The 20,635-nt window shown below is 39.1% G+C and overlaps 3 protein-coding genes and 1 non-coding gene across 8 annotated transcripts; all 4 read right to left on the bottom strand.

Moving 5' to 3' along the window:
• Nucleotides 1-1,758: 1,758 nt before the first annotated feature.
• LOC131126990 (U5 spliceosomal RNA) lies at nucleotides 1,759-1,872 on the bottom strand. The gene has a single exon (XR_009129478.1). It is a non-coding gene; the product is annotated as a U5 spliceosomal RNA (small nuclear RNA).
• Nucleotides 1,873-3,738: 1,866 nt separating this feature from the next.
• Nucleotides 3,739-13,398, bottom strand: LOC131125350 (alpha-N-acetylgalactosaminide alpha-2,6-sialyltransferase 1-like). The gene is made up of 9 exons (XM_058066810.1): nucleotides 13,196-13,398; nucleotides 11,037-11,259; nucleotides 10,792-10,954; nucleotides 9,545-9,716; nucleotides 7,175-7,313; nucleotides 7,002-7,105; nucleotides 5,554-5,637; nucleotides 5,347-5,446; nucleotides 3,739-5,283 (listed from the first exon to the last, which is right to left on the bottom strand). Exons 1-9 carry the CDS (start codon nucleotides 13,297-13,299, stop codon nucleotides 5,074-5,076), a joined length of 1,299 nt encoding a protein of 432 aa, XP_057922793.1. The 5' UTR covers nucleotides 13,300-13,398; the 3' UTR covers nucleotides 3,739-5,073.
• Nucleotides 13,399-13,464: 66 nt separating this feature from the next.
• Nucleotides 13,465-17,450, bottom strand: LOC131125351 (matrix-remodeling-associated protein 7-like). 4 transcript variants are annotated; one of them, XM_058066811.1, is made up of 4 exons: nucleotides 16,809-17,450; nucleotides 15,744-15,990; nucleotides 15,512-15,623; nucleotides 13,465-13,879 (listed from the first exon to the last, which is right to left on the bottom strand). In XM_058066811.1, the coding sequence occupies exons 1-4, from the start codon at nucleotides 17,058-17,060 to the stop codon at nucleotides 13,765-13,767; spliced, it is 726 nt and encodes a 241-aa protein (XP_057922794.1). In that variant the 5' UTR covers nucleotides 17,061-17,450; the 3' UTR covers nucleotides 13,465-13,764. The 4 variants fall into 4 exon arrangements, with proteins under 4 accessions (XP_057922794.1, XP_057922795.1, XP_057922796.1 ...); XM_058066812.1 differs by having other exon boundaries at nucleotides 15,512-15,620; nucleotides 16,809-17,447; XM_058066813.1 differs by having other exon boundaries at nucleotides 15,744-15,777; nucleotides 16,809-17,445.
• A 223-nt stretch (nucleotides 17,451-17,673) lies between these two features.
• srsf2a (serine and arginine rich splicing factor 2a) lies at nucleotides 17,674-20,621 on the bottom strand. Of its 2 annotated transcripts, XR_009129014.1 has the most exons (4): nucleotides 20,006-20,621; nucleotides 19,333-19,651; nucleotides 18,496-18,586; nucleotides 17,674-18,103 (listed from the first exon to the last, which is right to left on the bottom strand). XR_009129014.1 is itself a non-coding variant. In XM_058066815.1 (3 exons), the coding sequence occupies exons 1-2, from the start codon at nucleotides 20,338-20,340 to the stop codon at nucleotides 19,351-19,353; spliced, it is 636 nt and encodes a 211-aa protein (XP_057922798.1). In that variant the 5' UTR covers nucleotides 20,341-20,620; the 3' UTR covers nucleotides 18,261-18,586; nucleotides 19,333-19,350. The 2 variants fall into 2 exon arrangements, 1 of the variants encoding a protein (XP_057922798.1); XM_058066815.1 differs by lacking the exon at nucleotides 17,674-18,103 and having other exon boundaries at nucleotides 18,261-18,586; nucleotides 20,006-20,620.
• Nucleotides 20,622-20,635: the final 14 nt, after the last annotated feature.

Genomic DNA, 20,635 nt, shown 5'->3' on the forward strand with positions numbered 1-20,635 from the left:
CGTTGTTAATACCTTGGTCTCTACCTCTTCGCTACACCCTCATCAGCCAAAATGTCGTTATCCAAACGAAGAAAAGTAGATAAGGAGTGTAGAATTTTCAAAGAAAAATGGACCACGTCCTATTTATTTACAGACATGCACGGAAAACCTTTGTGCTTGGTGTGTTTGCAACAAGTTTCGGTATTGAAGGAATATAATATTCGACGCCACTACGAGACTCATCACAGCGAAAAATATGACGGCTTACTGTTTGCATTGAAAGAATACAGCTCTGTGAAGATGAATCCTTACTGTGGTGATTTAAAAAATGTGCACTTTAATGTTAAAACTTTAAAAATAAAAACAAAAAAAGTTGTGTGATGGAATTCTACTGTTCATACAACTCCATAAATTTTCAGTATATATTGTATGTGTATGTATGTTTCATGTATGAAGTTTACAGATTTACAGGACAGGCGAACACTTTCTTCATTACACATTTAAAATCACTCTCCTTAGTTTGTAAGGTGTACGCAGGGATTACATTTAGATTTTATATGCGTATGTGTAAGTGGTTTAAAAATCCCTTTCTTTAAAAGTCTCATTTAATCTTAAAGTGCATTACTATATTTTTCAGTACCAATTAAAGTTGTGTGCCTTTGTACAATCAGTGGGATCAGTTGCAATGCATATTTGTGAATGATAAAAGTAAATTGCACATTTGTCTAAGGAAATATGAGGTGTTTCATAAAATGTTTTGTAAAAGGATAGTTCATTAAATTTCAATATTTTCCTAATGTTCCGAATGTGCTTCTTTACACCAAAACAAAGGAAAGACATGATATTTTGGTTATTTATAGCAGAGTATGGTATAATTTTAATGGTCCGGCCCACTTGACATCTCCTTAGGCCGTATGTGGCCCACGATGCGAAATGAGTTTGACACCCCTGGTTAAGACCCTTTCTTTAATTTTTTTAATTAATTAATTATTTTTTTTGCCAAATATATGAAACATTACAGTGCATTTCTTACATCAATCAAAATATAACTTTCCATTATTTACATTTGTATTCAACTATCTGATCACAAGCCGAAAAGGAGTAGTCTGAAGCAAAAGCTTATAAATTCCTACCCCTTTTTGCAAGATATAATCATGTTCATGCCACAGTCTTGTTTTCCCTGTTATTATTATCATTGTAATATTATTATTGTTATAATCTTTATCATTATTACCATTATTATTGTTAATATTACCATTTTCATCACTATAGTTGTAACAATTTTTGGATTTTTTAATTTTTTATTTAATTTTACAGACTTCATTGCTTCTTGTGGAGTGCTGTATCATTCCATCTGTTTTCTGAGTCAGTTTAGAATAACAATAACATAATAATATATGTAAATATAGTATTGTATTACAATATTATATCTAAATTATATTACAGAAACCAACAGAAACCTGGACATAAAAAAACAAACCAACAGTGAATGAAATAGCGCCCTCTGCTGGACACCTAGTTGCAGTATTTTTCCCCTCCTCCAGTGGGCGCCATCAAACCTTATTTTATATATCATATATATATATTTATATTTAGACTACCATTAGAAATCGCAACTATATGAAATTGAAAACAGAGGACAGAAATCTGAGTTTAGATGGAGATATCGTATATCTTGTTTTGTCAATAGCTGAGGATCTTTTACTAATAAAGTTTTTTGAAATGGCGCGTGTTTGACATCGTCACTCAGTGGTCCTTCTTGCTTTTCACAAGGTAGAAAGCCCCGCTTTCGCAGGGCATCAAAAAATTGGTTAAAACTCTTGTTGTTCCTCCCCACGGAAATCTTTAGTAAAAGGCGAAAGATTTATACGATCTGAAGAGAAACAAGAGTGTACTGAATCTCATCAAGCCGACGTGGCCACCCCATCCCGAAGGCTACGATTGTAAGCGGCGGTGCCACGCATAAGTTGCATTAATGGAAATATTATTCACCCAAACGATTGTCGTGTATTATTACTACAACCCTACTATAACTATTATCGCCCCACAAGCTATACAACAGTGCGAAAAATAAGTTCTTCTATTTTTCCACCGCGCAAGGCACGATGGGAGGACGGCAGGACTTCCGGGTTCGCTTAATGCGTAAAGCTGCCTAAAGCTGCTTAGCGTTTTCAAAAGGGGCAACGAAACGAAAACACGTAATTCTGTGTCTTCGTATGACAGTTCGATTAAACAAAATTCATATTAATATTAATTTTAAACAGGGACCAGTTTGGCTAACAGTCTGTACTCTGTTATTGTCGAGTGCTACCGGAAGTACCTCTGCCAGTTCCTGATTGAACCCGGAGCTTCGAAATAAAACAATCACGTTCATTATGTTGTACTTAAAAGAAAAATAAAGTCACATTGTAGCACATTTGTATGAGAATGGTAATAAATGGTAATAAAAGATGAAAAATGGCATGCATTAACCTCACATTCAAAAGCGTATGATTGAAAGTGGATGTCCTCGGACTTTTATTTTGTACACCTATTATTGTGTCCTATCTCTCTTTCTTTGTAATGGCTATTTTTTTAAATATCTGGTCATATGAGGGAAGACATTATATTCCTCTATGCATTCTGTCGTTCCACCAGTTTGTTATTCAGTAATTTGTGTTGGTTTGGCCAACAACAACATTGATTTACCACGATAACGTTTTCCCGTGCTTTCACACCAATCACAATCAGGTAACAATCAGGGGCATTGTGTGTGTGCATGTGATGGAAAGGCTGTTAAAAGGACAAGATTGCTGTAAAACGGGTTGTATGAGACAAAAGACATATGCCGGTCTAATGGATGCAGGTCACATCAATTACACAATCAACCTTTGTTGCTCTTTCATCCACCTCATGCTTGGTGCCCTCTGTGAGCTGAAGTACTAACATACACATGTATATTACCTTCATATATATATGTCCTCATGATATAGGGGTGTTATATCATGCCTGGAGGACTCTAATAATGTTAAAATCTATATTATGTCCCATTTTGTCTTATTTTTATGTGTAAAGGTGACTATAGGGGTGTTATATCACGACTATAGGGCTCTAATAACGTTAAAATCTATATTATGTCCCGTTTTTGTCTTATTTCTAAGTGCAAATGTGACTATAGGGGTGTTATATCATGTCTAGAAGGCTCTAGTGATGTTAAAATCTATATTATGCCCCATTTATGTCTTATTTTTAATTGTAAAGATGACTATAGGGGTGTTATATCATGTCTAGAGGACTCTAATAATGTTAAAATCTATATTATGTCCCATTTTTGTCTTATTTTTATGTGTAAAGGTGACTATAGGGGTGTTATATCATGTCTAGAGGACTCTAATAATGTTAAAATCTATATTATGTCCAATTTTCGTCTTATTTGTAAGTGTAAAGGTGACTATAGGGGTGTTATGTGTATGTCCAGAGGGCTCTAATAATGTTAAAATCTATATTATGTCCCATTTTTGTCTTATTTGTAAGTATAAAGGTGACTATAGGGGTGTTATATCATGTCTAAAGGATTCAAATAATGTTAAAATCTATATTATGTCCCATTTTTGTCTTATTTCTAAGTGTAAATGTGACTATAGGGGTGCTATGTCATGTCTAGAGGGCTCTAATAATATTAAAATCTATATTATGTCCCATTTAAGTCTTATTTTTAATTGTAAATATGACTATAGGGGTGTTATATCATGTCTAGAGGACTCTAATAATGTTAAAATCTATATTATGTCCAATTTGCGTCTTATTTTTAAGTGTAAAGGTGACTATAGGGGTGTTATGTATATGTCGAGAGGGCTCTAATAATGTTAAAATCTATATTATGTCCCATTTTTGTCTTATTTGTAAGTATAAAGGTGACTATAGGGGTGTTATATCATGTCTAGAGGGCTCTCATAATGTTAAAATCTATATTATGTCCCATTTTTGTCTCATTTTTATGTGTAAAGGTGACTATAGGGGTGTTATATCATGTCCAGAGGTCTCCAATACTGTTAAAATCTAAATTATGTCCCATTTTTGTCTCATTTTCATGTGTAAAGGTGACTATAGGGGTGTTATATCATGTCCAGAGGTCTCTAATACTGTTAAAATCTAAATTATGTCCCATTTTTGTCTTATTTTTAAGTGTAAAGTTGACTATAGGGGTGTTATATCATGTCTGGAGGACTCTCATAATGTTAAAATATATATTATGTCCCATTTTTGCCCCATTTTAAGTGTAAATGTGACTATAGGGGTGTTATATCATGTCTAGAGGTCTCTAATACTGTTAAAATCTATATTATGTCCAATTTCCGTCTTATTTTTAAGTGTAAAGGTGACTATAGGGGTGTTATGTGTATGTCGAGAGGGCTCTAATAATGTTAAAATCTATATTATGTCCCATTTTTGTCTTATTTTTATGTGTAAAGGTGACTATAGGGGTGTTATATCATGTCTAGAGGACTCAAATAATGTTAAAATCTATATTATGTCCCATTTTGTCTTATTTTTATGTGTAAAGGTGACTATAGGGGTGTTATATCATGTCTAGAGGGCTCTAATAATGTTAAAAAATATATATTTAGAAGGTTGTAAACAGGTTTTCTACACTCAAACAATGAAAATATCTATTCCTACTTGACTGTAATTGACTTATCATGGTCGTGTCTAGAAGTATGTAACTGCCATAAACGAGGGATGACTGTAATAGCAAAATAAATATGAATGTTTAATCTGTGAAACATATGGTCCCATGGTTGTTTTTAAGATATAAACAGTAAATAAAATCAGAGATTTTGCATCCAAAATACTTCCACTACTATCTATCCATACATCTTCTTCTGCGATGTTAGCATAGCATCGCATAGCATGTATAATTCATGTATTGACTGAATTTTTAAATTGTAAAAAAAAAAAGGAAATATGATTTCTTGATTTAAGGTGATTGATTAATTAAAATAATCTGTGAAGATGTTGAGTATTCCAACTGTAGGTAAAAATGTCTATGTAGTTGTTCCAAAAGTGTAACCCTTTTAGTGTGAAACAAGTTCTGAAAGGATTTTGTGGTTCGTTCTAGGACGGTTTCAAAGCTTTGGGTTGGGTTCCTAATTCGGTCCGTTGATAAAGACGCAATATCTTGCTGTCGTGGAGTTTCTTCCAGGTTTTCATTTCCAACACGTAGTCGTGGTTGGCGTAGAAAACCACACGGCTTTTGCCCTCCCTCTGGTAGTAGTAGTTGGAGTACTTGGCGTAGTCCTGCGTCATGAAGCCGTACGCGTCCACCTGGGAGGATCGGAGGGAAACGGTGACGCGGAGAAGGTACCTTGTCGTGTCAGATCAACTCACCGTGTCGCACGTGTGGAGGGCCAGGAAGATGGCAAAGGCGCCGTTGGTGGGTCTGACGATGGCCCAGTAACGTGCGTTCAGGTGGGGGGACTTCAGGAACCTGTTGGCAGGAAACCGTGACGGCTTTTATTTATCTTCTTTTATTTTGTTTTTATTTGTTCCCCATCAACCAAGCTGAAAAGGGAATAAATGTTGTTCATGGTTGACCTGTTCCGCACGTATCGGAGGAAGTCCTGGTGCAGGACGTAAAAGCGGCTCTCGTTGTACTGGCCCATGTAGTACGTCCTGGGCCTGAATGAGGGATGGAACAAGTTAGTACCGTAGATGACCTTCAAACACAAAGTACACAAAAATAAACACTAAAATGGTTTTTCTTACTCGTCCCAAGGAACCACATTTGGTTACGTCAGCAAAGAAAGAAAACAAAAAATATTCCTATAATAATATTCATATTCATCATCATCACAATCATAATATTAATAATAATCACCATCATAATCATAATTATAACAGTCATAATAATCATAACAATAATAATACTAATAATAATACTCATACTACTACTACTAATAATAATATAATAATCGTCGTCATCATAACCACAATCATAATCATAACCATCATCATAATAATCATGATAATAATAATCACGATAATAATATCATTATAATCATAATAATCATAATCATAACAATCGTGATAGTAATAATACTCATCATCACATCATAATATTAATCATAATCATAACCATAACCATATTTATAACATAATAATAAATCATAATAACAATCATAACAATCATAATACTAATACTACTAATAATACTCATACTACTACTAATATAATAATAATCGTTATAACCACAATCATAATCATAACCATCATCATAATAATCATAACAATCACAACACTAATACTAATAATAATACTCATACTACTACTACTACTACTAATAATAATATAATAATAATCGTTATAACCACAATCATAATCATAACATCATCATAATAATCATGATAATAATAATCATAATAATAACATAACCATAATAATAATAACAATCATGATGATAATAATAATCATAGTCATAACAATCATGATGATAATAATAATATCATAATTACCATAATCATAATCATAACCATCATCATAATAATTATAATAATCATGATAATAATAATCATAATAATCATAACAATCATGATAATAATAATACTCATCATCACAATCATAATATTAATAATCATCATCATAACCATAATTATAACATAATCACAAATCATAAACATAATCATAACAATCATAACACTAATACTAATAATAATATTCATACTACTACTAATAATAATAATATAATAATAATCGTCATGACCACAGTCACAATCATAACCATCATCATAATAATCATGATAATAATAATCATAATAATAACATAACCATAATAATAATAATCATAATCATCACAACAGTCATAATAATAATAATCATAACAATCATGATGATAATAATAATAATCATCATCATCATCATCATAATAATTATTAACTGCTATTTTTATGACAGCACTGTAATATGAGGATGATGCAACAACAGTAAGAATATGTATATGTATATATATTTCCAAATAAGGGGTGAAGACTGCAGGTGGACATTACCGTTTATTTTTGTACGGTCCGAGCGCCACCCTGTCCCCCCTCAGGAGTCCCCCCAGCCACTGGAAGTCCCTCATGCCCTCGGGGATCATCACATATCGGATCCCCTGCGCCACAAAGGAGCCGTCAGACTGAGCCAGGGACTGACTTCTGCGCGACACTTGAACGCATCGTACCTCATCGTGGGGGGCCGACTTGTAGCCGTACTTCTTGAACAGATACAAGGACGTGGTGATGGAGTGAGCCGTGTGGACGTAGACCGACGTTTTGTTCCCCACGTCGTCCTCGTAACCCTCGGTCAGGGCGCCGTTCACCCTGATGCACACAGAGACCGAGCGTCACGTCACGTCCACATTTGTTGTATGATTCCAGCTTTGTGGGAACAAGTCTGGCTACATCAAGTTAGCCTGGATGGATTTGGGACCGAGGGTCCATTAAGAAAACCCCCGGGACGCACTTTGGACACCCGTCAACAAAACCTGGTTGTCACAAAAAGTCTGAGGTGTGTCCGTTCCAGCTGGCCTGCAAAAAATGTGACCTCTCCTGTCTGCTAGACGTACGACAATAGCTGTGTCAACTTGTCACAGCCTTATAAAAACAAAGAAAAAAAAGGTAGATTACATTAGCGTTAGCGTGTGTGTGCTTGTTTTATCAGCTCACATGCCAAGGAAATCTCCCACAAAAAGGAGAATGAGAGGCATAGCAGCGTGATTTGTCAACCTCTCATACCCTGGAACGGGTTGGTCTACGCTAAAGGTGTCAAATCTAGTATATTATGTCCCATTTTTTAAGTGTAAAGGTGGCTATAGGGGTGTTATATCATGTCGAGAGGGCTTTAATAATGTTAAAAACCATATTTAGAAGGTTGTAAACAGGTTTTCTATACTCAAACAATAAAAATAAATGTGTAAATGTGACTATAGGGGTGTTATATCATGTCTAGAGAGCTCTAATAATGTTAACATCTATATTATGTCCCATTTCTGTCTTATTTTTAAGTGTGAATGTGACTATAGGGGTGTTATATCATGTCTAGAGGTCTCTAATACTGTTAAAATCTAAATTATGTCCCATTTCTGTCTTATTTTTAAATGTAAATGTGACTATAGGGGTGTTATATCATGTCTAGAGGTCTCTAATACTGTTAAAATCTAAATTATTGTCCCAGTTTTGTCTTATTTTTAAGTGTAAAGGTGACTATAGGGGTATTATATCATGTCTAGAGGGCTCTAATAATGTTAAAAACCATATTTAGAAATAGAACTATTTCTTCTTGTCATTTTTTTCTGTAAAATTATTATTTAATAATTTTCCAAAAATTTTAAATAATAAATAGGAATAATTGATGATAAATATATATAAACTGGACTAAAAATGTCAAAATAATCGTACAATTTAAAATAAATGTCTGTATATGAAATGAGCAATACCGTATTGGTGATAATAAATAAATAATAATGGTGATAATAAATAAATAATAATGGTAATTAAAAATAAATATTGTCCCATTTTTGTCTTATTTTTAAGTGTAAAGATGACTATAGGGGTGTTATATCATGTCTAGAGGACTCTAATAATGTTAAAATCCATATTATGTCCCATTTCTGTCTTATTTTCAAGTGTAAAGGTGACTATAGGGGTGTTATACCATGTCTAGAGGTCTCTAATACTGTTAAAATCTAAATTATGTCACATTTTTGTCTTATTTTTAAGTGTAAAGGTGACTATAGGGGTTTTATATCATGTCTAGAGGACTCTAATGTTAAAATCTATATTGTGTCCCATTTTGTCTTATTTTTATGTGTAAATGTGACTATAGGGGTGTTATATTATGTCTAGAGGTCTCTAATACTGTTGCAATCTAAATTATGTCCCATTTTTGTCTCATTTTTAAGTGTAAATGTGACTTTAGGGGTGTTATATCATGTCTAGAGGTCTCTAATACTGTTAAAATCTAAATTATGTCCCATTTTTGTCTTATTTTTAAGTGTAAATGTGACTATAGGGGTGTTATATCATGTCTAGAGGTCTCTAATACTGTTAAAATCTAAATTATTGTCCCATTTTTGTCTTATTTTTAAGTGTAAAAGTGACTATAGGGGTGTTATATCATGTCTAGAGGGCTCTAATAATGTTAAAAACCACATTTAGAAGGTTGTAAACAGGTTTTCTACACTCAAACAATGAAAATATCCCATTTGCTACTTGGCTGTAATTGACTTATCATGGTCATGTCTAGAAGTATGTAACTGCCATAAACGAGGGATGACTGTAATAACAAAATAAATATGAATGTTTCATCAGTGAAACGCATGAGTCCTAGCGGATGCGGACAAACTGGTTTGCAAATGGTGGCATTGTGTGGCGTCGGTCGTATTTACTTAAAACATCCTGAAGGCCATCCTCCTTCGTGAACGTCAAGCGTGACCAAAGCTGATTTCAACCACAACGGACTTTACTCGCGTCCGCCATCAGTCAATATTGTCTTTAAGATGGCATGCCCATATAATAAATAAATTAAATAAATAAATAAATAATGACATTACCGGAACACGTAATCGTGGGCATCGATTTCTTTCCCCATTTTGGAGCCGTTGAGGATCCCGGCGGTTCCCACCACAGCGCAGCGAATGCAGCCATCGCCGCCATCGCCGCCTGGCTTTGGGAGGAGGTGAGGCTCCTTCGGCCTGGGGATCAACTTCACTGAGGACATGACGTCTGAACGTGACAAAAACATCATAGAAATACATATGTTAGATTTCACTGTACATTTTCCATGGTGTTATGTTCAAGGACAACGGGTTAAAAAAAAACACGGCAGTCATCGATATGTGCTGATGTTGATTTTCTCCTGGGCGGCACGGTGGACGAGTGGTTAGCGCACAGACCTCACAACTAGGAGACCAGGGTTCAATTCCACCCTCGGCCATCTCTGTGTGGAGTTTGCATGTTCTCCCCGTGCATGCGTGGGTTTTTTTCCGGGTACTCCGGTTTCCTCCCACATTCCAAAAACATGCTAGGTTAATTAGCGACTCCAAATTGTCCATAGGTATGAATGTGAGTGTGAATGGTTGTTTGTCTATATGTGCCCTGTGATTGGCTGGCCAACCAGTCCAGGGTGTACCTGATACATGTTTGTATCAGGTGTACCTTTTGGGTGTTAAGTTGCTGTGTGATGAATTTAGTGCTGTTGGTAGTGACGACATCATAACTGTCACTGTACACTGGTATATTTGCACATTGGCACCTAGACCTCACAGCTAGGAGACCAGGGTTCAATTCCACTCTCGGCCATCTCTGTGTGGAGTTAGCATGTTCTCCCCGTGCATGCGTGGGTTTTCTCCGGGTACTCCGGTTTCCTCCCACATTCCAAAAACACCAAATTGTCCATAGGTATGAATGTGAGTGTGAATGGTTGTTTGTCTATATGTGCCCTGTGATTGGCTGGCCACCAGTCCAGGGTGTACCCCGCCTCTCGCCCGAAGACAGCTGGGATAGGCTCAGGCTCCCCCGCGACACTCGTGAGGAAAAGCGGCAGAAAATGAATGAATGAATTAATGATTTTCTCCTCCGATTTTGGATGAAAGTTTGGGCACAGCGGATCTGGGCATGCCCATATAAGGACTTCCGGATCGCACTGACATCACAAAGCTCTGTGTTAGAAAAAACTCTCTGAAAACAAGTGTTTTCAACCATCCCAAATATGGAAACCTCCTAATCTGAAACGTTGGCATGGTCTACCACCACGATCCGACATTCCGACTCCAAATCCAGTGGGAAGATCGTCGCCCACCGTTGTAGCTGAAGTCCATGAATCCAAAGGGATTGTTGAAGTGGGAGAGTCTGTTCCACTCGCTCATGTTGATGTTGTTCTTGTGCAGGAATAAACGTATGTTGGGAAGATAAGCCTTCCTGAAGTTCTCATCCTGGGAATTCCTGAGGGATTGTCGGCACGTCTAAGAGGGAAAAAAACCAAACAAAACAAAAACAGCAAATTTACTGGAAGCCTTCAATCCTTTCGCTGATCTTCATTCTTACCGACTCTCTAGGAGGAGCATCCTGGTTGTAAATGTCCTCAAAATCCCACACAGGAAGCTTTGAGAATTTTGATCTCGATATGACGGGAATGGGGGTTTCTGGCTTTGGAGTCGGCGTGGAGGTCACCGTTGAGTCGTATGAAGGAGTCCAGCCGGGGGTGGCATTCACCTCCAGCCAACAGTCCTCCAACACCAGGTTCAATTTCCCGGAGAAAGTCGTCCAGCTGAAGTGAAGGAGAGAGCTTCAATGCTTTTTCAGGAGAAAGAAATTATGTCGCCTTTTTTTCTTGTCACTTATACAGAAGTAGAATAGAATACACAAAATAAGATGAAAAATAAATAAACAAATCAAGAATAAAGAAAATCAATCAGTAATAAATAAATATAATAATAAAACAGCAAATAATAAAAACTTAAGAAACCACATATAGTTGGTGGGTAGACAAATGATTTTTTTCAGATTAAAATGAACAAAGCATTATTAGAGCCCTGTAGACATGACAAAACACGACTATAGTCACATTTATACTCTTTATTTACAACATATTGCGCAACTGCAGGGTTTTGAGACACATGCTAACTCGCAAACTAGAGAGCTATAGCGACCTAAACGGTAGCCTCCAAGTTATTTCCTTTAAACTTAAATAGCCAAAAACTTACCACTTCCACACGGATAGGGAGGATAACTATTAACAGTTATTTAACCTTTAACATGAACATTAATCAAACGTAATAATTTTTTCTGGGTACATGATACCATACAGCATCCATATCAAACTTGCGCGGGCCGCACTAACATTAAACTTTCATATCAAGGCGGGGGCCTCAAACTAGTGTCCTGCGGGCCACATTTGGCCCGCGGGCCGCGTGTTTGAGACCCCTGATCTATGGCGTTCGGGTGAATTTTGACCCATATATATTAATGTCAAAAAAAGGTAGAAAAAGACTAGTGTCCCGCGGGCCAAATGTGGCCCGCAGGACACTAGTTTGAGGCCCCCGCCTTGATATGAAAGTTTAATGTTAGTGCGGCCCGCGCAAGTTTGATATGGATGCTGTATGGTATCATGTACCCAGAAAAAATTATTACGTTTTATTAATGTTCATGTTCAAGGTTAAATAACTGTTAATAGTTATCCTCCCTATCCGTGTGGAAGTGGTAAGTTTTTGGCTATTTAAGTTTAAAGGAAATAACTTGAAGGCTACCGTTTAGGTCGCTAGCTGTCTAGTTTGCGAGTTAGCATGTGTCTCAAGACCCTGCAGTTGCGCAATATGTTGTAAATAAAAAGAGTATAAATGTGACTATAGTCGTGTTTTGTCATGTCTACAGGGCTCTAATAATGCTTTGTTCATTTTAATCTGAAAAAAATAATTTGTCTACCCACCAACTATATGTGGTTTCTTAAGTTTTTATTATTTGACGTTTTATTATTATTATTATATTTATTTATTACTGATTGATTGATTTTATTTATTCTTGATTTGTTTATTTATTTTTCATCTTATTTTGGGTAGAAAAATAAAAAATAAGATATTTGAGAACAGTGGAATGTTTTATCAGAGCTTTTCTTGTAGAAAATTGGAACCAAAGCAAAGTTTTTTTAATTTTTTTTTTTTTTTTGGGAAAACCTGATACGGCCCAGTCTCACCCAGACTTGAGCTCCAGTGGCCCCCCAAGTAAATGGAGTTTGAGACCCCTGCTTTATAGTCATATTATTATAACCGGGCCCAAAACGACCCTAACAATACAATGATTATAATTTCAACCAGATCATTTTAAAATGTAGTAAAAATTATTTTTTTTGTTTTTATTTTGTTGAAATAAAGTTTCCTGAAAAAGTCTAAAATCCTTGATGCAATGAAGAAATTTTATGTGATTCTTTTTATGCATTAAAATGTAAAATGCGTCGGTGGCGACCCTAACACAAGAGGAGAGTTAAATGCATAGTGTGGGACTGTTAAAATCCAAGGGCGGGGGCCTCCAAACGCACTCGGGGCCTACTTTGATACTTTTTGGATCTTTAAATATACTTAAAACGATCCAAATGTCGATTTAAAATGTGTTGATACTTGAAGAAAAGTTTGCATTTTTTATAAAAACCTACTTTTGACACCCCCCGACTTATACAGTGTAGCTTTAATGTCACAAAAAAAAACACTTACCTGATATCTACGGATAATTTGGACTGATACAGAAGAAAAAAGACGGCGCTGAGCGAGGAGACGAGTAGCAAAATAAAAATCCTGGACGTGTGAAAGGCCATCATCGCTTAAGACGAGGAAGAGGAGGAGGTCTCCACCTTGTACCTGACTGAGCGAACAGGCGCACTGAATGTGGCACCTGGTGGCCACCAGTCATGGGCAGGGCCTACACACACACACACACACACACACATATACACACACACACACACACACACACACACTCCGCCTGGGCGTTTACTTTGGTGTGATTTATTACACAACAGAAGAGGTTTACATGTGTTGTTGTAGCCGGGACAATAACAGCGTTTTACGTTGTACTTGTTTGTGTTGTGGCTAGAAACTGAAAAAAAAAAAAGTCCATCATCCGCTTCACACAACAACAACAACAACAACAACGGGCCGAGAAAGTGCTTGTTGGATACGAGCCGGCGAGTTCGGTACCGGGCGGCGGGGGGGGGGGGGCGGCGACGGCGTCCTCATATAGTGCTCACATGCACGTAAGGCAAAGCACAAGAGTTCCCGGGGTCTCAGATGGAGTAGAGACGCAGCTGCTCCTCCATGTCGCCCTCCGAGACCTCCCCGAACGTCTCCGTGTTGTCTCTCAGCAGCTGGAAGATGGCGGCCAGCTGCTCCCGTTGCACCCTGGGACGAGAGGATGGCGGACAATTCATTAAGTACACAAAAGATAACGATAATAAAGCGGAGTTTGTATTGGCAGTATCACAGTATCAACTGGAGGAGACTAATTCGGGATTTGGCTTCCAGAAAGGAAACGGCATGAAAAGTTTGTCCAAAGTACAGCCCACCACCCGTATCTTGATGACCTGCAACATTTTCTCTAAACAAAATTAACATTAGGACCTGACTGAATAAAGAAATATAATACTGTATATACTTGATACTATATTTAATAGAATGATAGAATAAATGTTTGAAATCAATACAATTACAATATTAAATATTGTGTGGATATTATATATTCATTGTAGCCCAAATTAAATAATGTCATATATAATTCATATTACTATATTTTTTAAAATATGTAATTATATAAGAATAACATCAATTATATATTATTTAATTTCGATTAAATAAAATTAAAATAATAAAATATATAATTAAGGCTATTTTATATAAGATATATAATATAAAAATAGCTAATTTTATATATTTTAAATAAAATTAAAATAATAACTATATAATTAAGGTTATTTTATATTTTCATTATAGTCAAAATTAAATAATGTCATATATAATTATAATTTATATTACTATATTTTTAAATATGTAATTATATGAAGATAGCATCAATCATATATTATTTAATTTGGATTAAATAAAATTAAAATAATAAAATATATAATTAAGGCTATTTTATAAAAAATATACAATATATATTATGTAAAAATAGATAATTGTATATATTTTAAAATTAAAATAATAAATATATAATTAAGATTATTTTATATTTTATATAAATTATATAATACAAAAATATATAAAATATATATAAAAATAATATATATATAAATATATAATTTTATATATTTTTAAAATACAATTTAAATGATAAAATATATACTTAAGGCTATTTTATTGAATTTGTACTATGTAATATTTAATTATTCTATAATATACATTTATTACATATATTAAATTAAAATAAAAAATCAAAATGTAATAATACAATTTACATTATTATCTAAGACTCTTGTTAGTTAATCATCACTAAATAAGATAATTGACACTATATTTACAAAATAATCATGCTTTTAAAAAATGAACTAATATGAATTATGAATATATACGTACGTTATATCATAGATACTTTTAAAAAAATAACAATTACAACATTAAATATGGTGTCAATTTTATATGAGAGCATTTAATTCAGGTCAAATCAGGGTTTATTAAGAATTTTGGATTTTTCTTTTCACCTTCAACCTGCAGCTTGGCGAGACGCTACAGCGGCGCCCCCTTGTGGCCCAACAGCGGAGCGTCACCAAGAGGACGAAATGATGCTGCGCCGGGAGACCCAATCAACACTTGGGTGTTGTCTCGTGACACCCGAAGGTCGCACCTTTAACGCCGGCCATCAACACTCATCGTGGGACACGTTTCTACGCTAAATCGAGCCAGGCGATTTCCCCTGCGTTGCTGCCCAAAGTCCGCCAAGCTGGCAGGGAATCAATCTGGCCTTAAAGACTCAGTCTAGCCTGGGTGACGTAGCAGCTTAAAGGAGGGAAAGCAGACTGGAACTAGACACTGACTGACCTCTGCTCCTCCTCCAGCTCCTCTTTGGACATCATCATCTCCATGTGCTGGGATCGCGACTTTCCCGGGACGTACTGGAAGGAATTGTTTGCGTTGAAGACCGTCTTGTCTGCTGACGGAAACAAAGAGTCAAACCTTTGTGAACATTAAGGAACTCATGAGTGGTGTACATAATGCGGCACAGGGGCCATTTTTGGCCTCTGACTACACATGTGTGTTGATGGGTGCTCACCGTTGACCTCCGGGCTCTCTGCGGCTCCTTCGGTCTGGGGGTGAGAGAAAGCACACTTTAGGAGCTCCTGATCAGAGAGCCCGATGTAGGAGCGGCGCCCGCGCCCCGACGAGGCCTCGGACGACGAGTCGAAGCTCGTGTGCCGGGAGTCGGGCCTGGGAACGGAGAGGCTGGACGCCGACGAGGAGGAGCGCTCAGCCGCCAAGGGCGCCGGCTCCCCGCTGGCAGGGACGGGCGGCACCTCCTCCTATGGGAGAGTGAGGCGGCAAGGGAACAGAGGTGTGACTTTTCACCTCCGGGAGGAGACCAGGGGTTCAATTCCACCCTCGGCCATCCCTCCGGGGATGATTGACAGCTCACTCCAGAGCCTCTCGCACACACACACATTCATGACGGCCATGTTTGGTTCGTCCATTTTAGTCTGATTAACCACTTCTGGTTCAAAGATGATGTTCGTCCTGTGAGATAAACAACCCGTGATGCTTTCACTGACCATTTAAGAACTTTCTCTGGTCGTCCGACAGGACAAGAGGGAGACAAGGTAAACAGCTTAAGGCAGTGACGTCACCCAGAACAGCACAGCTTTACCACATCCGGTGGGCGATGCTACAAAACTTTGGCATCGATCCGATACCAAGTTGCCAGCACCGCCCATATTTTACATGGATATTTTTTAAGATCATGATTTTTCCTGCATTAATTTATTGTCATTATAATGAGAAAAAAATCGCCAAATTCAACACTGAATTTGTAAAATTATTCGTATTTATTACATTAAATTAGCATAAACTAGTCAATAGTATAAAATAAGTTGAAAAAAATTGGGTATTATTGAAATCCTTTGATAGTTTGCTTCCAAAGCTGTCCTATGTCCAATATTAATTCCAAAACATATTCTATATATTTGAATACTGTTATGAAAGTAAATATAGAACTAAAAATGTCACATCACATCACGCCAGTATCCCTGCGATATTATCAAACCAGTATCGATATTCGGATCGATCCAACCCACCTCTATTCACGAGAAAAAATACACAACAAACCAACATGGAGGACACTCACTGACTGTACGGACTTCACCACGTCCCAGTGGTCGTGGGAGCTGCCGCTCAGCTCGCACCAGTCGTCCACCGCCTTCTTCTTGCTCTGCTTCGTGTCCGGTAGGTGGCCGTTCTGCTTGGCCGCAGAGGCTTCGCCGTGTCCCGGGTAACCCCTGGCGTTGAGCGGGTCTTGACCTCCGTTCAGCAGCGACGTCGCGACCACCAGGGCGAGGAGCGTGAAGATGACGGCTGATAAAATGAAAGTCGGGTCCATAGTCGAAGGTGTCTGGGCCGTTTTGGTTTTGGACTTACTTGGCCCGAGTTGAGCCACCAGCAGCCATAGCGACGCTTCCGAGGATAATCTACAGCCAAACTAAACGTGCGGCGCTTATTGGATAAACCCGTCGTTGTATGTGACGTCACGGTAAATGGCACCGCCCCCCTCAGTGGTTAGCCACTTGGGCAGCGAGGCGGATCAGGCGCGCCGTCAACGTGCTCGGCTCGTCAACCTCGGCGTTAATCTCATCAGCGGCGAGAGTTCAGCATCGAACACTTGATGGATGGCCTGTGACAGCACCCGTGTAGGAGCTGGGTGACAAAGACGAGCGGGGTTTTTCCGGTTCAAGCGTTTGCCCGAGGTAGCAACTTCCGGCCACAACAGAGGCGGCAGCGTCACGTGACGGGCTTCCCTGGGCGACTCCCGAGGTCCTAATGCCCACCGCATCTACTAAATGGCAGATTTAAAACCAATAAAAAGTTATTGTAATGTTTTAAATCAAAAAAAGTCATATATTTCAACTTAACAAGGTTGCACCCAAACTAAATCATACCAATTAAACAACCCGTGGGAATCCAGGCTAAAAAATAAAATTCACATACACAAGCCATTTCTAACAAAAACTTTATTAGCATTCACCTGAAGTATACGGAAACAGAGAGGTTAACAGGGGAATGCAATCCACAAAAAAAAAGTGTGATCAGGAAGCCATTTTTTTGTCAAAACTCACTGTGAGCCAACTGGACCCACTTCCTAAAACCCAATGATGAACCAGACAGGGGCAGAGTAAGGATGGACACAAGAGGGCAATCAGAGGGAACAAGACAAGGAGAGAGGGTGGGGGACGGGGTGGGGGGTGGGGTGGAGGGATAGATGAGCTGTCACACTTGTGAGCTTACAAACCGGCAAACAGCAGCGGAGGGTCGAGCCCCGGAACACTGCCGGGCACTCAGCACCGCAACACGCCACACCATGTCACCACCGCACTGCACCGCATCTTAACAGCTAACCAGCATTACTCAACTGCTACACAACTGCGCCTAGTGCACAAAAGATACACAAGAAAGAGGGTTAGAGTCATAGGAAACAACTTTAACCAGACAAAAGTTGACAGAAAAAAAGGTGGGAATTTTTTTGTTGTTGTTGCGGTCGAGATTAGCAAGGCAAAGCCACACTCACAAGATTCATTAACGTACATATGTTGTCCAGTCGAGTGGGGAACAGTTTTAATTGACAAACTCTGGAAATTTGTTGAGAAAAAAAAACGAGTACAACATGGTTTATATTAAAAGAAAATTATAAGAAGAGTAGAAATTCAAAAAGGAGGCAAACAAAAATCTCAACTTTGTATACGCTGACAATGACATTTGTTTAGGGAAATCAAGTGAAAGCTATTTCTTTTTAAAACATTTTAGACCAAGTTCCAAATAACCTTTCAGTCTGCATTCAGTGGCAAGGGTGTCCACATGCCCATTGTAAGACTCTTCCTGGTGTCCTCGGGAAAAGGATCAATCATCTGAGATCTGGAAGGATAAGACAGGGAACAGTCACAAAACGCAACACAGTAACTCCATAAATCCAATCTTGTCAGAGTACACCGAGCATGTCCTGCACAGTCCTTACTTGTTTACACACCTTCCATGGTACCAACATTCCCAAAGACTAGCTCTACACAGGACTCTTTGCACACGGGCATACTGGAAAACAAACCTTCGGGTGCGTCTCCCTCGAGAAAGAGAGGCAGGAGGGGGAGCGCGTCCGCCCGCGGTCCCCGTGAACGTACCTCACCACATCACCTCAACCACCAACTGACAGCCCCTCGCCACCGCCGTGACGACCTGCTCCTGAGCAACCAACCGTTGCCGGGGTGACCTGCTCCCGAGCAACTGCCATCGCCCTCGGCAACAGACAGGTCACATGGGCGGGTCACACACTATAACTGCTCTCACACTGCCACACCCCCATCTCCTCCTCTCTTTGCAAACAGGACTCAGCAGCTTGGAGGAAAGAATTCCACATTTAGGTACACGTTTGAGTGAAGCACACCCATATACACTCATTACTGACAAATTGTCATGTTTAGGGGCAACAGTGGATCACGCCCTCTTGTTGCATGTGTGCCTTTGGTTGTGAGCCAAATCGTATCTCTAAAATATGGCCATGTTCTGCTGACTTGGTTGCATATGTGAAATTCACAACAGCGACGCCAAGACAGGAGAAAACAAAACATGTGCATTTGTCAAAGATGCTCCCCCTTCCCCTCAAATACCGTCATGTCGCGTCCAACTTAAGACTCTCTTCCGTTGTCCTCCGGAGACTTGGGTCGGCTCTTGGATTTGGACCTGGATCTGGACCCTCGGTTGGAAGCCGGGGTCCGACTCCTCGACTTGGATCGGGAGCGAGATGGCGACTTTGACTTGCTCCTCCTCGGAGTCCTGGACTTGGATTTAGACTTGGACCTGGATCGCGACCTGGATCTGGAGTAGGAGCGGGACCTGGATCTGGAGTAGCGACGGCGGCTCCTGGATCGGGAGCGGCTCCTGCTCCTGGAACGGCTGCGTCTGCGGCGACGAGGGCTTGCTGAACGCCTACAGGGAGAGAAGTATCGAAATATTCCAAATGACTTCACCGATTGAGATATATACCATTGCTACGCTGTACACAATTTAGTTCAAATATAAAAGTACTGCACTAATAGAGCACAACTGTGTATCCAGACGAATATTAAACATTAGGATTACAAAAGGAGGAACCGGAAATAGCATACTAGCAAAGCACATGTATGAAGGCATACTAACGGAAACAAAATGGCTGTCCAACTATGGTATACTCAACGTTTAAACAAAAACAGAACTAGTGTGAGTCGAAAATGGCCGCCGTGCAAACTACCACGTGCTAACTCGAACCAAGAATTCCTTTATCAGTTCCTCCTAAGTACGTACCCGCCGTATCTGCGCGGCGGAGCTCCTCTTCGGCTGTACATGGAGTCAGGCGGTCGCCCGTAGCGGGCCATCTGCACCCGGAGATCCCTTCCGTCGAGAGTCGCGCCGTCCATGGCGTCCATGGCGTCCTCGGCGTCGCGTTTGTCGTGGAAGCGCACGAAGGCGAAGCCACGACTCTCCTTTGTGTACCTGTCCCGGGGTATGTAGACATCCCCGACCCGGCCGTACTTCTCGAAAACCCGGCGAAGGGTTTCCGGCGAGGTTCGGTAAGTCAGGTTGTCCACTTTGAGGGAGGTCATCCCCTCGACGTCTGGCGGCGGCCTACCGTAGCTCATTTTCTCACACAGCTACCGCTCAGGCGGTCAACACGACACTCGTCCGATACTAGATATTGCCCGTTCAATAAAAAAGTCGCTGAGGCCTCCAAAATCTCCACTAAGGCTCAAAACACGCCGAGTTTTGCAACAAGCACACGTTAGCAACACCCGAAACGCGCGGTGCTTGTATGTAAAATGGCGGCAACAAAGCTTCCTCTCCACTCTTTTCTATGCTGGCCCGCGGTGCCTGGCCTTCTCTGATTGGCTCCGCCCCTTCTACTGCGCTCCACTGCTTCCTGGCGGCAAGGAGGTA

This window comes from Doryrhamphus excisus, chromosome 3 (assembly GCF_030265055.1).
Source record: "Doryrhamphus excisus isolate RoL2022-K1 chromosome 3, RoL_Dexc_1.0, whole genome shotgun sequence".
NCBI classification, from domain to species: domain Eukaryota; kingdom Metazoa; phylum Chordata; class Actinopteri; order Syngnathiformes; family Syngnathidae; genus Doryrhamphus; species Doryrhamphus excisus.

Coding starts and splice junctions, on each gene's coding strand:
- LOC131125350 (XM_058066810.1), bottom strand. CDS start 13,299: ATGATGGCCTTTCACACGTCCAGGATTTTTATTTTGCTACTCGTCTCC. Junction 10,955..11,036: donor ATGCTCCTCCTAGAGAGTCG/GTAAGAATGAAG, acceptor TTTCCCTCTTAG/ACGTGCCGACAATCCCTCAG. Junction 7,106..7,174: donor AGTCGGCCCCCCACGATGAG/GTACGATGCGTT, acceptor TTTGTGGCGCAG/GGGATCCGATATGTGATGAT.
- LOC131125351 (XM_058066811.1), bottom strand. CDS start 17,060: ATGGACCCGACTTTCATTTTATCAGCCGTCATCTTCACGCTCCTCGCC. Junction 15,624..15,743: donor AGAGAGCCCGGAGGTCAACG/GTGAGCACCCAT, acceptor TGTTTCCGTCAG/CAGACAAGACGGTCTTCAAC. Junction 13,880..15,511: donor GAGCTGGAGGAGGAGCAGAG/GTCAGTCAGTGT, acceptor CTCTCGTCCCAG/GGTGCAACGGGAGCAGCTGG.
- srsf2a (XM_058066815.1), bottom strand. CDS start 20,340: ATGAGCTACGGTAGGCCGCCGCCAGACGTCGAGGGGATGACCTCCCTC. Junction 19,652..20,005: donor CCGCCGCGCAGATACGGCGG/GTACGTACTTAG, acceptor CTCTCCCTGTAG/GCGTTCAGCAAGCCCTCGTC.